General features: G+C 45.9%; 1 protein-coding gene across 1 annotated transcript in view; it reads right to left on the bottom strand.

Annotated features, from left to right (window-relative positions):
* TUBGCP4 (tubulin gamma complex associated protein 4) overlaps positions 1-13104 on the bottom strand; it is a 33728-nt gene extending 20624 nt beyond the window's left edge. The window contains exons 1-5 of the mRNA XM_040969758.1: positions 12860-13104; positions 4944-5072; positions 2353-2475; positions 1941-1994; positions 1465-1521 (exon numbers count right to left, since the gene is read on the bottom strand). Of these exons, the coding sequence (XP_040825692.1) occupies positions 1465-1521; positions 1941-1994; positions 2353-2475; positions 4944-5072; positions 12860-12937 (441 nt within the window). The 5' untranslated portion in view covers positions 12938-13104. The remainder of the gene's footprint in view (positions 1-1464; positions 1522-1940; positions 1995-2352; positions 2476-4943; positions 5073-12859) is intronic.
* Between the last annotated feature and the right edge of the window lie 2 nt (positions 13105-13106).

Here is a 13106-nt window from a genome sequence, read left to right as displayed (position 1 = left end):
GGGAAAGCAGTGGAGGATGGCTCAAGTGCTTGGATCCCTGCACCCACACAGGAGACCTGGAAGAAGCTTCTGGCTCCTGCCTTCAGGCGGGCTCAGCTCCAGCCATTGCAGCCATTTGGAGAGTGAACTGGCAGATGGAAGATCTTTCTCTCATTCCCTTCCTGCCCTCCTCTCCAATTCTGCCTTTCAAATAAAACGAATATTAAACAAAAATGGGGACTTGTGTTAAGCATATTTAACCACTGATCTATTTGGTCAACTCAATAAGAGAGCAGATTCTTCTTTTAATGTTAAATCTTGAAGTATTACTCATAGTTATTAGAGCACATACTTTGACACTGAGTCAATTTTTCAATGGATAAAACAGAAGGAAAACACACAAACAAAATAACTGTGGGAGATGCCTGCATCCCATGTCAAAGTGAGAGCGCAAGTGCCAGCTGCCCTGCTTCTCATTTTTTTTTAAAGATGTATTTTTATTATTATTTTTTTATTGGAAAGGCAGATATACAGAGAGGAGAGACAGAGACAGAAAGATCTTCCGTCCGATGATTCACTCCCTAAGTGAGCGCAACGGCCAATGCTATACTGATCCAAAGCCAGGAGCCAGGAACTTTTTCCAGGTCTCCCACACGGATGCAGAGTCCCAAGGCTTTGGGCCATCCTCGACTGCTTTCCCAGGCCACAAGCAGGGAGCTGGATGGGAAGTGGAGCTGCCGGGATTAGAACCGGCATCCATATGGGATCCCGGGGCATTCAAGGCAAGGACTTTAGCCTCTAGGCCACGCCGCCGGGCCCTGCCCTGCTTCTCATGTGGCTTCCTGCTAACATGCCTGGAGAAGACAGTGGATGACAGCCCAAGTGCTTGCCCCTGCCATCCACGGGGAGACCAGGACAGAGCTCCTGGCTTCAGCTGGCACAGACCTGGCTGCTGCAGCCATTTGGAAAATGGCCTACAAAAAGATCTCTTTCTTTGTCTCACTTTCTGTCACATGATCTTTCAATAAATCTTTTTAAAAAGGTATTCAGTTAATTAATCTAACATCTGAGTTTCATCCATTGGTGTCATTATTCTCAGAAAACTACCATGAGTGATAAAGCTGCTTCTACGGTTTAACTTCCTGCATCTCCCCAACATCCACAGTCACCATTTCTAAACCTGTAGTACAAATTACTCCCATCTCCAATGTCTCTAACATTTTTTTTCTCTTATTCAGCAACATTCTTGGGCGCAGCTACTAACATTCCCTTTGCCTTCTAGACTAGGAACTTTTTAAGGACAGCTTCCTATGTTATTTTTGCATTTCTGACAATTAGCACAGTCTGTAAGCAAACGTCACATGAGTAAATTTACAAGTTAAAAACCACGAAGAAAAAAGATTCTCTGAAAATAACTGAAGCAAAACAAATTTTACTGCTAATGCTTCAGTGCTTACCACAGGAAGAGGAACAGGAACTTCTCACCTTTTGACTTTTAATCTGCTCTACTACCACCATCACGGAGGGGAAAAGGAGCTGGAACTGCAAGGTAGAGAATAATGAAGGTGTGACATCCAATGCAATGGGGTAAAAATCAACACAGGAAATGCTTTTGTTCCTATAGAATGCAACTAAAGATAAAACAGCAATAACCACAGTCAAAACCCAGGATCTCCAGGCAACTGGATGTGGGGTTTGGCTACAAACAGGAACTAGCTGGTGGAGCAGGAATTTCTATGAGGCTTGCCTCACCGTCAAGACTAATGTCAGGATGGAGCAGTTACACAGAAACTAAGTGTAAACTACATTTGGAACTCTTCCAAGAATTCTAATGAATCACATAACATGCACAAAATACAAAATGTCGGGAAAAAAGCTTTTAAACACAGACAGGATCCTAAGTTAGGTTACTCTAACAGTATCAACAGATTCCAAAAGGTTTTCTTATTTGGGCAGCATACCTGATCTAAGGAGTAATTGACATGCGATATGGAGAGATGGGGGTCAGCCAGGAACTGCAACGAAAAACACCGTGATTAGGGGTCGACATGGTAGAAACAAGCTTAATCCATGCAACTAGATGAGAATCTGAGAATGGGCTACTGTCAGTTTTAAGTAATCAAGAATTGGTAAGTTACAGAATATTAATTCTAAATTTCAGGAGATAAAGAAGTTTCAGGAGATAAGACGCACTCAGGACCTTGGGTATGATCTGTAATTTACTTCGATTGCAGCTCCAGCAATCAGCGAGGAAGCGACCTTACAGTATTGCTCACCTTAAACTACCCGACTTCATCAAAAGGGCGTTTCACCTTCAAGAACTTGCCCTCATCTGCCCCAGTGGTGCTGTGTCCACCATCTCCTCTTCCTCACCTCTTGCTCCAGATCAAGCAGTGCTTGGCGATATGGCTGCAGAACTGAATCCAGACCAGTGCAAAAGGCCCTCAGGTAGATTCCATGTAGCCCACCTTGGCCTTGTTGAGATGAATGGTGATCCTGGAATCAAACAAAAAGAAGTCAGCTTCTTGGCTCAGGCCCTGAGATCCGAGGAGGACATTATCCTTTACAAGTGACACTCTCACTGTTGAAGTAATTCCTTATCAAAGCAGCACTTTAATGAGGTGGAAATCTGATAGAAGATTTTGAGCTCTAATGTTTTAAAAATGTGATAGTATCTTAATTTTCTAAGTAGGCTTAGATGTTACAAATATCCAGGTGGTACTTTCTCGTATCAGTGGAAGTTTTTCCATAGTTCCAATCTGTTATATTCTCTCAGCTTAAAAAGCTTTCTAATGCCCCTCACCCTGGAAAAATACCTTGACTCCTTGACACAGCACATAATGATTTCTGCATTAAGACCCTTACCCATTTCTCCAAAATTATCTAGCACAGCTTCCAACTTTACACCAGCATTTCCAAAATACTGACAATTTATCAGATGCTTCTTGTCTCTAGCCCCTGTGAATTTGGACTTGTGTTCAGCTTGTAACTGTGCACCTCATCTTGGTGACAACCTCCCTATTTGTCCGGCAGGACCCCGCTCAGACACCACTCCTCTGCAAAGCCCTTCCGATTCCCAAGAGAACAGCTCCAGGCTGCTATTCTGTAACACCTCAATGTACTGTGTGCCCGCTTCCCTGCTCAGATGTGCCCCTCTCTAGACCAGGAGCTTCTGGAGGGCAGAAATCAGATCTTTCCATCTCTGCTTCTCAGCATCTAGTCTTCAGAGAATCTTTGACTTACTGAGCAGACAAAACTGCCTAACTCTCCTTGGTGATTCACTAAGAACATGTGTCTGATGGCAGCACGAGGAGCTGCAAGAGTCTCTTCTGGAGATTAGTCACAAGTAAAGCTCATCTCCCAGAGTATCTGAAAGTTTTCATAGGAGCTTCTTAGCCATTCTATATAGGACATGTAGTTAACAGCTGACCTGAGGCTCTGACGACCAGTATCTCTGGCTGCCAATTGGTTTGGGTGACAAGGGTCTGGTGACCATAGACAGAAAGGCCGAATGAAGCAACACTTGTGGTAGGAAGCCTGGGCTGAAGAGTTAACACTGCAGCCAGAGGGTACTGCAAGGGGTACTAAGAGATAAATGTTCACAACTACAGGAACTGCTTGATAGCAGGGGAAGGGGGTGAATGGACGAGATGGGGCTACAACCAGCCAATGCCATTTTGATTTTGTGACATTAAAGAGAAATGAGTATCTTTGTTTCTGTCTCTTTCAAATGAAATTTTTAAAGGTATCTTTATTGTATTTAAAATGCAGACTAAGAGAAAAGAGGAGAGGAAACAACGATCATCTGTCCACTGGTACATCCCCTAAATGGCTGCAACAACTGGAGCTGGGTCAACTTCTGGATCTCCTACATGAGTGCAGGGACCTGAGTACTTCAGCCATCCTTCACTGCCTTCCCAGGCTATAAGCATGGAGCTGGATTGGAAATGGAGCAACCAGGTCAAGAATCAGTATCCATATGTGATGCTGGCTCTGCAGCTGGAGGTTTGGCCTACTACACCATGGTTGCAGGCTGGAAAATTGTTTTTGACTGTTAGATACCTTGTCAATACTTGAGTATTTCCAATGTTATGAAATGTCTAACTTACTTTATATGAATTATTAATGAATTTGCCACAAATTTGACAGAGCTCCTTCCCTTTACAGGTGTGTAAGTGTACTTGATAGAGTTCACAGAGCGACAGGCTTCTGGCTTAACAGTTAAGATAAAGATGAAGACATCCACATCTTGCAAGTGGTGGTGTGGTGCAGCAGGTAAATTTGCCTCCTATGACACTGGCATCTCATATGATTGGGTGGTGGTTTGGTGTCCCGGCCGCTCCACTTCCAACTGAGCTCCCTGCTTAACGGCCTGAGAAAGCAGCAGAGGATGACTCAAGTGTTTGGGGCCCTGGCACTCGTGTGAGAGACTTAGCTGAAGCTTCTAGCCTTGGCCTGGGCCAGCTCTGGCTGTCACAGTCATTTGGAGAGTGAATCGGCAGATGGACGATCTCTTTCTCCTGTCTTGCTGTAGCTCTGAGTTTCAAATAAGTAAATAAACCGTATATACACATATGAAAACAGACATCCACAACCCATTCTGGAGTGCCTGGGGTCATGTCCCAGCTCCGGTTCCGAATCTAGCTTCCTGCTGCTACAGACCATGGAGGCAGCAGTAATACCTCAGATAACTAGGTCCCTGTGACTCACACAGGAGATCTGGATTGAGTTCCTGGCTGCTGGCTTGAGCCCCAGCCCTCTCCACTGAAGGCATGTGGAACCAGCAGATGCAAGGGCTCTGTCAGTCTCTCCAATAAATAAATAGTTTTAAAGAAGTCTGTAGGGGAATGGAGTTTAAACATTAAGTCCATTTTGATGCATCTATGAAGAGTTTTCATAACATGCTTTTTCCATGAGTTTTTTGAAGTACCCTTGTCCATTCCACCGAAACCAGGATCCCCCACCTGTTGCTGCACATGGCCGGTGTACTGCTCGATGAACTCCGTGAAGCGAATGTAGTCCGTGCCAAGCCGACAGAGCCGATTCAGGACGCTGGTCTCGCTGGGGTGGAGAAATGGGAAGTCCTGTGACACCTGCAGAGGAGGGACAGAACAAACACTCAGGCACTGCTGCAGCCCTCAGATGCTTCATACAGTTTATCACTTCCTTTCCCAAGAGTCCCACTGAAGGTTGCCAAGTTCTGGGTAATAAACCACCACAAAGCGTTGTTCCTTCTCTCTTACTATTCACTTACTAATAGGTGACAGGGGACACAAGGTAAAAATCTAAAAAAAGTCAGCTTTCCCAGGGGCAGCCAGCCACCAGTTTCTTCTGCACTCTTCCAGGGGGATGATCTATGAACATAGGGGTTTGCAGCTGATTCAAAAAAAAAATTTTTTTTTTTTTTTTAGCAATTCCGCTCAAATTTGGGTCTGAAGACTCCAGAGGTTTCTCAGATATATTCTTAGATATACAATACTTTTCCTCTTCTTCCTAAGAAATTTTGTTTATTCTAATAAAAATCTAAATATAAGCATTCTACAATCTGTAATAAGCACTATATATCTGTCCATTTCAGCTCATTTATTTGTACTTTAATTTAAATGAAGTGAAAAGAATGACTTACTATGCCATATAAAGGTTTTACAATAATTAAAGCAGGAAAAAAGTCTGAGACAATGTATTTAAGCTTAACCAACCTTTTTTAAAAAAAAGATTTATTTTTTTTTATTGGAAAGGCAGATTTACAGAGAGAAGGAAAGACAGAGAGAAAGATCTTCCATCCACTGGTTCACTCCCCAAGTGGCCGCAAAGGCCAGAGCTGAGCTGATCCTGCACCCAGGAGCCAGGAACCTCTTCCAGGTCTCTTACGTGGATATAGAGACTGAAGGCTTTAGGCCGTCCTCGACTGCTTTCCCAGGCCACAAGCAAGCAGCTGGAAGAGAAGTGAGCAGCCAGTACACGAACCAGTGGCCATAGGGAATCCTGGCGCACAGAAGGCAAGGACCTTAGCCACTAGACTACTGTGCACTGGGCCCAAGTTTAATCAACTCTTAAAATAGCTTTGGTAAAGGGACCAGTACAGTGGTGCAGTAGGCTAATCCTCTGCCCTGTGGAGCCAGCATCTCATATGGGCACTGGTTCATGTCCCAGCTGCTCCACTTCCCATTCAGTTTACTGTATATGGTCTAGGAAAGCAGTGGAGGATGGCACAAGGTCTTGGATTCCTACATCCACAGGAGAGACTGGAAGAACTGTTGTGGCGGCACCGCAGGCAGGGTAGCTGGATGGCAAGCGGGTGAGGCGAGCGAGCAGGGCTCCCCTAACAGGGGCTCAGCCAGGCAGGTGGGCCACAAGCAGGCGGAGGTGGGGCCGAGGTTTCAGCTCTTTCGGTCTGAACCAGGCATGGCCTGGAACAGTGTTACAGCTCTGCGGCACTAGCCAACAGCTGGCCGGTCCGCGTGCAGCTCTGCAGGCGCTTCCTCGTCCCTGGGCCAACGTTGCCTCTCTACCGCCAGGGACGACCCGTGGCAGTCGTGGCCTCGAGCAACTGCAGGCCCCCTTCACTGTGGTCACGGTCACGGCCGTGGTCTCTGCCGCTTCCCTCCGCCGTCACCGCCGCTTCTGCTGCTACCGCCTCCGCCACACCCCCTAGGTAGGTGCCGGGGCCGCCGAGATCAAGGTCTTGGTCACCACCACCGTCACCTGCCGCCACCGCCATCAGGTTGGCGTCGCAGCTACCGGTGCCGCCGCCGCTCTTCCCCGAAGAATCACCAGGAGTCAGGAGCGTTTATTCGAGCATGCCCGGGTCCCCGAAGACGAAGACCCCGAACCTCTAAATCTTAGGGTTTCTATACAAAAATTAGCCAATCATGGGGTTAGTTTTAGTATCCTTCATTTGTATGGGACCCTTACACTATTGGTTAGTTCAAGGGGTAGATGGGGGCTCTTTATTAGGGTGACGGGACAGGTGTCATGTAGTCAGGTAGGTCCCCTGCAGGGTACCTGGGCAACTGCCCCTAAGTTGCCGGCCCTGAGCACCAAGCAAGGGAAAAGGGTTAGATTGACTGTATGTTCTTTAGAACCTTCTGCCTCCCAGCCAAGGATCAGCTCAGCTCTGGCTGTTGTGGCCATTTGGGGAGTGAACTAGCAAATGAAAGACTTTCTGTCATTCCTTCTCTCTCCATAAAAATCTAATTTCAGACAAAGATACGTAAATCTTTTTTAAAATATATTTTTATTTTTAATTATGTGGTGCAATTTCGTATAGGCTAGGATTCCCCACTAAACTCCTACCCCTTGACAGATTTTCCCCATTTAACTACAATGGTGTAGTCTTTCATAAGGAATCATAATTCTATCAGTCTCTTAAGTGTACCCCGACATTGTTGGTATAGAGAATGTCAGACATTCCAGCATGCTTTTATCTACACATGTCCAACAGTTTCATTGGGAATCCATCTTCTGTCTGGAAGCAGAGATGCATGTTCCATTATATCTCCAAATCTGTATATGACAGACCAATACCCCATCACTATACATTTCCATAAATGAGAAGCCATGAAACAAGATCAACAACTGGTATAAATCAGAACAGCCACAACAACACCACCAACACCAATAACAAATTACAGCACCATGAAAAATACACCACTGAGTAACCAACACATGAGTGACAAAAGGAAACACCAAAGTCTCTTGGGAATAATGATGCCACCGTGTAATCCATGAGTCAGCAATGAATTCAACAAGAGAAAAGAAATTATTTGGAATAAACAAAACTGAAATAAAAAAACATCAAAACTAAATGAGATACAGACAATATCGTTCATACTTATGATTTTGAAATATATCCCCCCTTCTCTTTTCCTTCCTTCATTTTTTTGTTTTATTTTGAATTTTTTAATTTTGTGGTACAATTTTGTATAGACTGGGATTTCCCTCCCAAATTCCACCCCCTGATAGATTTTCCCCATGTTGCTGTAATAGTAGTCCTTCATAAGGAGTCATAATTCCATCAGTCTGTTATTTACGTGTGTCCCGACACTGCTGGTAGAGACAATGTCAGACAGTCCGGCCACCATTGTCTACACATGTCCAACAGTTTTATTGGGAGTCCATCCCTTGCTTGGAAGCAGGAATGCATGTTGCACTGTACCCTCACATCTGGATATGGTAGACCCCAGTTCTTTATCACTAAGCGAGAAGCCATGAAACAAGGTCAACAACTGGTATGAATTAGAACAGCAGCAGCAGCAGCAAATTACAGCACCATGAAAAAAGGCATCACTGAGTGACCAACACATGGGTGACAAAAAGGAAACACAAAAGTCTCTTAGGAAAAATGATGCTACCGTGTAATCCATGAGCCAGCAATGAATTCGACAAAAGAAAGTATTTGGAATAAATCAAACAAATTAAAAACATCAAAACATACGGGATGTAGCAAAAATAAAACAAAACAGTACCCAGCGACGTGGCCTAGTGGCTAAAGTCCTCGCCTTAAACACCCAAGGATCCCATATGGGCGATGGTTCTAATCCCGGCAGCTCCACTTCCCATCCAGCTCCCTGCTTGTGGCCTGGGAAAGCAGTCGAGGATGGCACAAAGCCTTGGGACCCTGCACCCGTGTGGGAGACCTGGAAGAAGTTCCTGGATTCTGGCTTCGGATCCACATAGCACTGGCTGTTGCGCTCACTTTGAGTGAATCATCTGACGGAAGACCTTCCTCTCTGTCTCTCTTCCTCTCCGTATATCTGACTATCCAATAAATAAATAAATCTTTAAAACAACAAGCAAGCAAACAAACAAAAAAAACAGTATGGATTAGGTTGTTCAAGTTACACTTTCCATGATGGTTTCCTTACATTAGAGAGAACATATGGTGTTTGTCCTTTTGAGATTAACTCATTTCACTGAGCATAATGTTCTCTAGTTGGGACCACCTAGTTGTAAATGGCAATAATTCATTCTTCTTAATAGCTGAATAATATTCCATGGAGCACATGTACCAGTTTCTTTAACCACTCTTCTTGGAAGCACACCTGGATTGTTTCTGTTTTTGCTATTGTAGATTGTGCTGCTGCAATTATAGGATTACAGATCCCCTTCTCAAATGCCGATTTCATATGCAGAAAGAACCTTCCGGCTCCTGTCTTCTAATCAGCTAAGCCATTTTGGGGAATGAACCAACAGATGGAAGATCTCTATTCCTGTTTTTCCTTCTCTCAAAGTATGCCTTTCACATAAATAAATCTTTACAAGATTTTTATTTATGTGAAATTCAAAGTGAGAGAGAGGGAAAGACACAAAAGTCTCCCATCTGCTTGTTCATTCTCTAGATATATCTAACAGCTGTGGTCAAGACAGGCTGAAGCCAGGGTTTTTTCCCCAGGTTCCCATGTGGACAGTGGGGCCAAAGCACCTTCTATTGCTTTCCCAGGTACAATAGCAGGTAGTAGATAGAAAGTGTAACAGCTGGGATATGAACTGGAGCCCCTATAGGAGGCCAACGTTACAGGTGATATATTTACCCACTATGCCACAAAGCTGACCCTGTAGCAACTTTTATCATTAAGATTGCTCTGCCGGCCCTGACACCGTGGCCTAGAGGCTAAGGTCCTTGGCCTTGAATGTTCCGGGATCCCATATGGGCGCCAGTTCTAATCCTGGCAGCTCTGCTTCCCATCCAGCTCCCTACTTGTGGCCTGGGAAGGCAGTCGAGGACAGCCCAAAGCCTTGGGACCCTGCACCCACGTGGGAGACCGGGAGGAAGTTCCTGGCTCCTGGCTTTGGATCAGCATAGCACCGGATGTTGCAGTCACTTGGGTGGATCATCGGACGGACGATCTTCCTCTCTGTCTCTCCTCCTCTCTATATATCTGATTTTGCAATAATAAATAAATCTAAAAAAAAAATATTGCTTTGCCAACAAGAACTCTTGTTGGCAGTTTTAGAAATTTAAAAAATTGGTGCATAGTTAGCTAGTCTTCCACTGCATCACTGGGTATAGTACCTGCTGCTCCACCTTTTTTTTAAAAATTGTTTAATATTTTATTTATTTTCATTGGAAAATCAGATTTACAAAGAGAAGAACAAAAAGATCTTCCAACCGCTAGTTCACTCCCCAAATAGCCGCCACGGCCAGAGCTGAGCTGATCAGAAGCCAGAAGCTTCTTCCAGTCTCCCAGGTTGGTTCAGGTTCCCAATGCCTTGGGCTGTCCTCAGCTGCTTTCTCAAGCCATAAGCAGGAAGCTGGAAGTGAAGTGAAGCAGCTGGGACACAAATCAATGCCCATATAGGATCCTGGCACATGGAAGGTGAGAACTTGAGTCACCAGGCTATAGCGTTGGGCCCTGTTTCACTTCTGATGCAGCTATCTGCTAATGTATTGGGAAAATAGTGGAAGGACGGCTCAAATCCTTTGACCCCTCAATCTATGAGAGACTAGGAAGAAGGTCTGGACACGCCCACCTGTGGCTGATGCAGTCATTTGGGGAGTGAGCTAGCAGACAGAAGATCTGTCTCTTACCCTCCCTCTTTCCAAATCAAACAAATAAATTATTAAAAAAAAATTATGGGGCCAGTGCAGTAGCCCAGTGGCTAAAGTTCTCACCTTACATGTGCTGGGATCCTATAAGGGCACTGGTTCATGTTCTGGCTGCTCCACTTCCCATCCAGCTCCCTGCTTTTGGACTAGGAAAGCAGTAGAGGTCAGCCCAAGCCCTTGGGACCTTGTACCTGCACAGGAGACCCAAAAGAAGCTCCTGGCTTCGGACGGGTACAGCACCAGCCGTTGTGGCCACATGGGGAGTGAACCAGTGGACGGAAGATACTTCTCTCTGCATCTCCTCCTCTCTGTAAAGCTGACTTTCCAATAAAAACAAATAAATCCTACGTGGGTGCAGGGTTCCAAGGCTTGGGCCGTCTTCGACTGCTTTCCCAGGCCACAAGCAGGGAGCTGGATGGGAAGTGGAGCTGCCGGGATTAGAACCGGCACCCATTTGGGATCCCGGCACATTCAAGGCGAGGACTTTAGCTGCTAGGCCACGGCGCCAGGCCCAACAAATAAATCTTAAAAAAAAAAAGTGTGGGTACATTACTGGAAATATGAACAGCAAACAATTCCTTAAAGTTACTGATATTAAGTTACACATTTATATAGATAATGGATGTAGGAAAACAGTCTATAAACAGGTAACAACAATAAATGGTTATGAATTATAGCAGATAAACAAGCGGCGGGGTAGAGAATAATGGCATGAGGCAAGAATACTTAGAAATTTCACTTGAGGAAGCTTTTCTGAGGAACTGACATTAAGGCTGAAAGGTTAGGGTAAAAAGCAGGGAAATACCTGAGACTTTTTAAAAAGGGGGGGATCAGGGAAGAGGAATTCCTTGGGGCCCACTCCCATTTTTCCAGTCACCTCTATGTACTTCAGAGCACCAAGCACCCACAAAGAACATTCTCCTCCCATACAACACTCAGCACTGTGCTATTTCTGCCAGGGAAAAGTTGAGATGTCAACTCAGTCTTCAAAGCCCCAAAGCCACGGATCAGTAAAATTCTTTTAAGAATTTCTTTGGGGCCCGGCGCGGTGGCGCAAGTGGTTAAGTCCTCGCCTTGCACGCCCGGGATCCCATATGGGCGCCGGTTCTAATCCCGGCAGCCCCTCTTCCCTTCCAGCTCCCTGCCTGTGGCCCGGGAAAGCAGTCGAGGACGGCCCAAGGCTTTGGGACCCTGCACCCGCGTGGGAGACCCGGAAGAGGCTCCTGGCTTCGGATCGGCATAGTATCGGCCCGTTGCGCTCACTTGGGGAGTGAATCATCGGACGGAAGATCTTCCTCTCTGTCTCTCCTCTCTGTATATCCGCCTTTCCAATAAAAAATAATAATAAAAAAAAAATAATAAAAAAAAAAAAAAAAGAATTTCTTTGGAGAAATAACACAAACTCCGTTATACAATAACCCCCCCCAACCAAAAACAAGCAAACAAACAAAAAACACATGCCTAAATCACAAAATCACCTTAAAACAATAGGAGGAATCCATCTGATTCCTATATTTTACAAGTTTAGCATATACATTTTCTATTATTGCACAGCCTACACTTCCCGCTAAATACCTGTCTTGCCACTACCAGGACTTAATAGCCATAAAAAGCTGGAAACTTCAATAGACTTGTTGTAAACTTAAGCTAACAACGTTTGTGTTACTCAGTTACTGAGAGAACTGAGCAACTTGGAAGACAGCAGTTCAGACATTAGGATTGGAACAGGTTTGCTTTCAAAACTCGGCTCTGATCATGACAGGGTATGCAACACACAGCTCGAGCTAACGGTTCACGCCTCAATTAAGCTGCAAAATGTATACAGGTGGTCGTTAGGGTCAGCGCAGAACGCAGGTTCCCTAAACAGGTATCACATGGCCCTTGCTCCTCACACATTTCTCATTTCGGAGGCCCCAGGAAAGCGCTCCACCTGGAGCAGGCTTCTCCGGCAGTCACGATGGAAACCCACCCACACGCTCTCGAAAACCATTTTTATCATTCAGCAAAATCATACCGGCCGTTGCGTATTTGTATGAGACTTCAAAAACTAAGAAACAGAATGCTAGCGTGAAAATAAACAGCACTAAGTGTTTTCCTTATCTTTAAACCAGGTGCTCTGTAGCTCTCAGACCCTTCTCCTTAATCCCGTGTCCGCACAGCCCGCAGCAACGCAGAACCCTTGGGGGTCTGACCATCCGAGGCCCCCTCACCCTTAGGACCCCAGGGGGGCTGTCCTCCTCGCACCGTCTCAGGGACAAGCCTCCGGCCCCCCAAGTCCCTCAGACATCCCTCCCGGTCCCCGGAGCCTAAGCGCCCTCAGCCACACTGTACCTGCAGGCCACTCCGCTTGTTCCAGGTGAAAATGGACCCCGGGTACCCGCTCAGAGCCAAGAGCAGCTCGTGGATCATGCCCACGGCGGACTTGGCGTCCCGGGATGTCACCTCTCCTCCGGCACCCCTCTAGCAGACCACGGCGGCGAGGCCTTCCCCTTCCACAGGCGTTCAGGCAGCGGCTTCCCCGCCCGGCTGCGGCAGGAGCGGAGATTCGCGCGGCCGGCTCCCGGAAGTGCGCCGCGCG

The sequence above is a fragment of the Ochotona curzoniae genome, unplaced genomic scaffold (assembly GCF_017591425.1).
Source record: "Ochotona curzoniae isolate NIBS_2020 unplaced genomic scaffold, NIBS_Ocur_1.0 scaffold_4701, whole genome shotgun sequence".
Classification (NCBI taxonomy): Eukaryota; Metazoa; Chordata; class Mammalia; order Lagomorpha; family Ochotonidae; genus Ochotona; species Ochotona curzoniae.
This window is presented reverse-complemented; position numbering and strand designations above follow the sequence as displayed.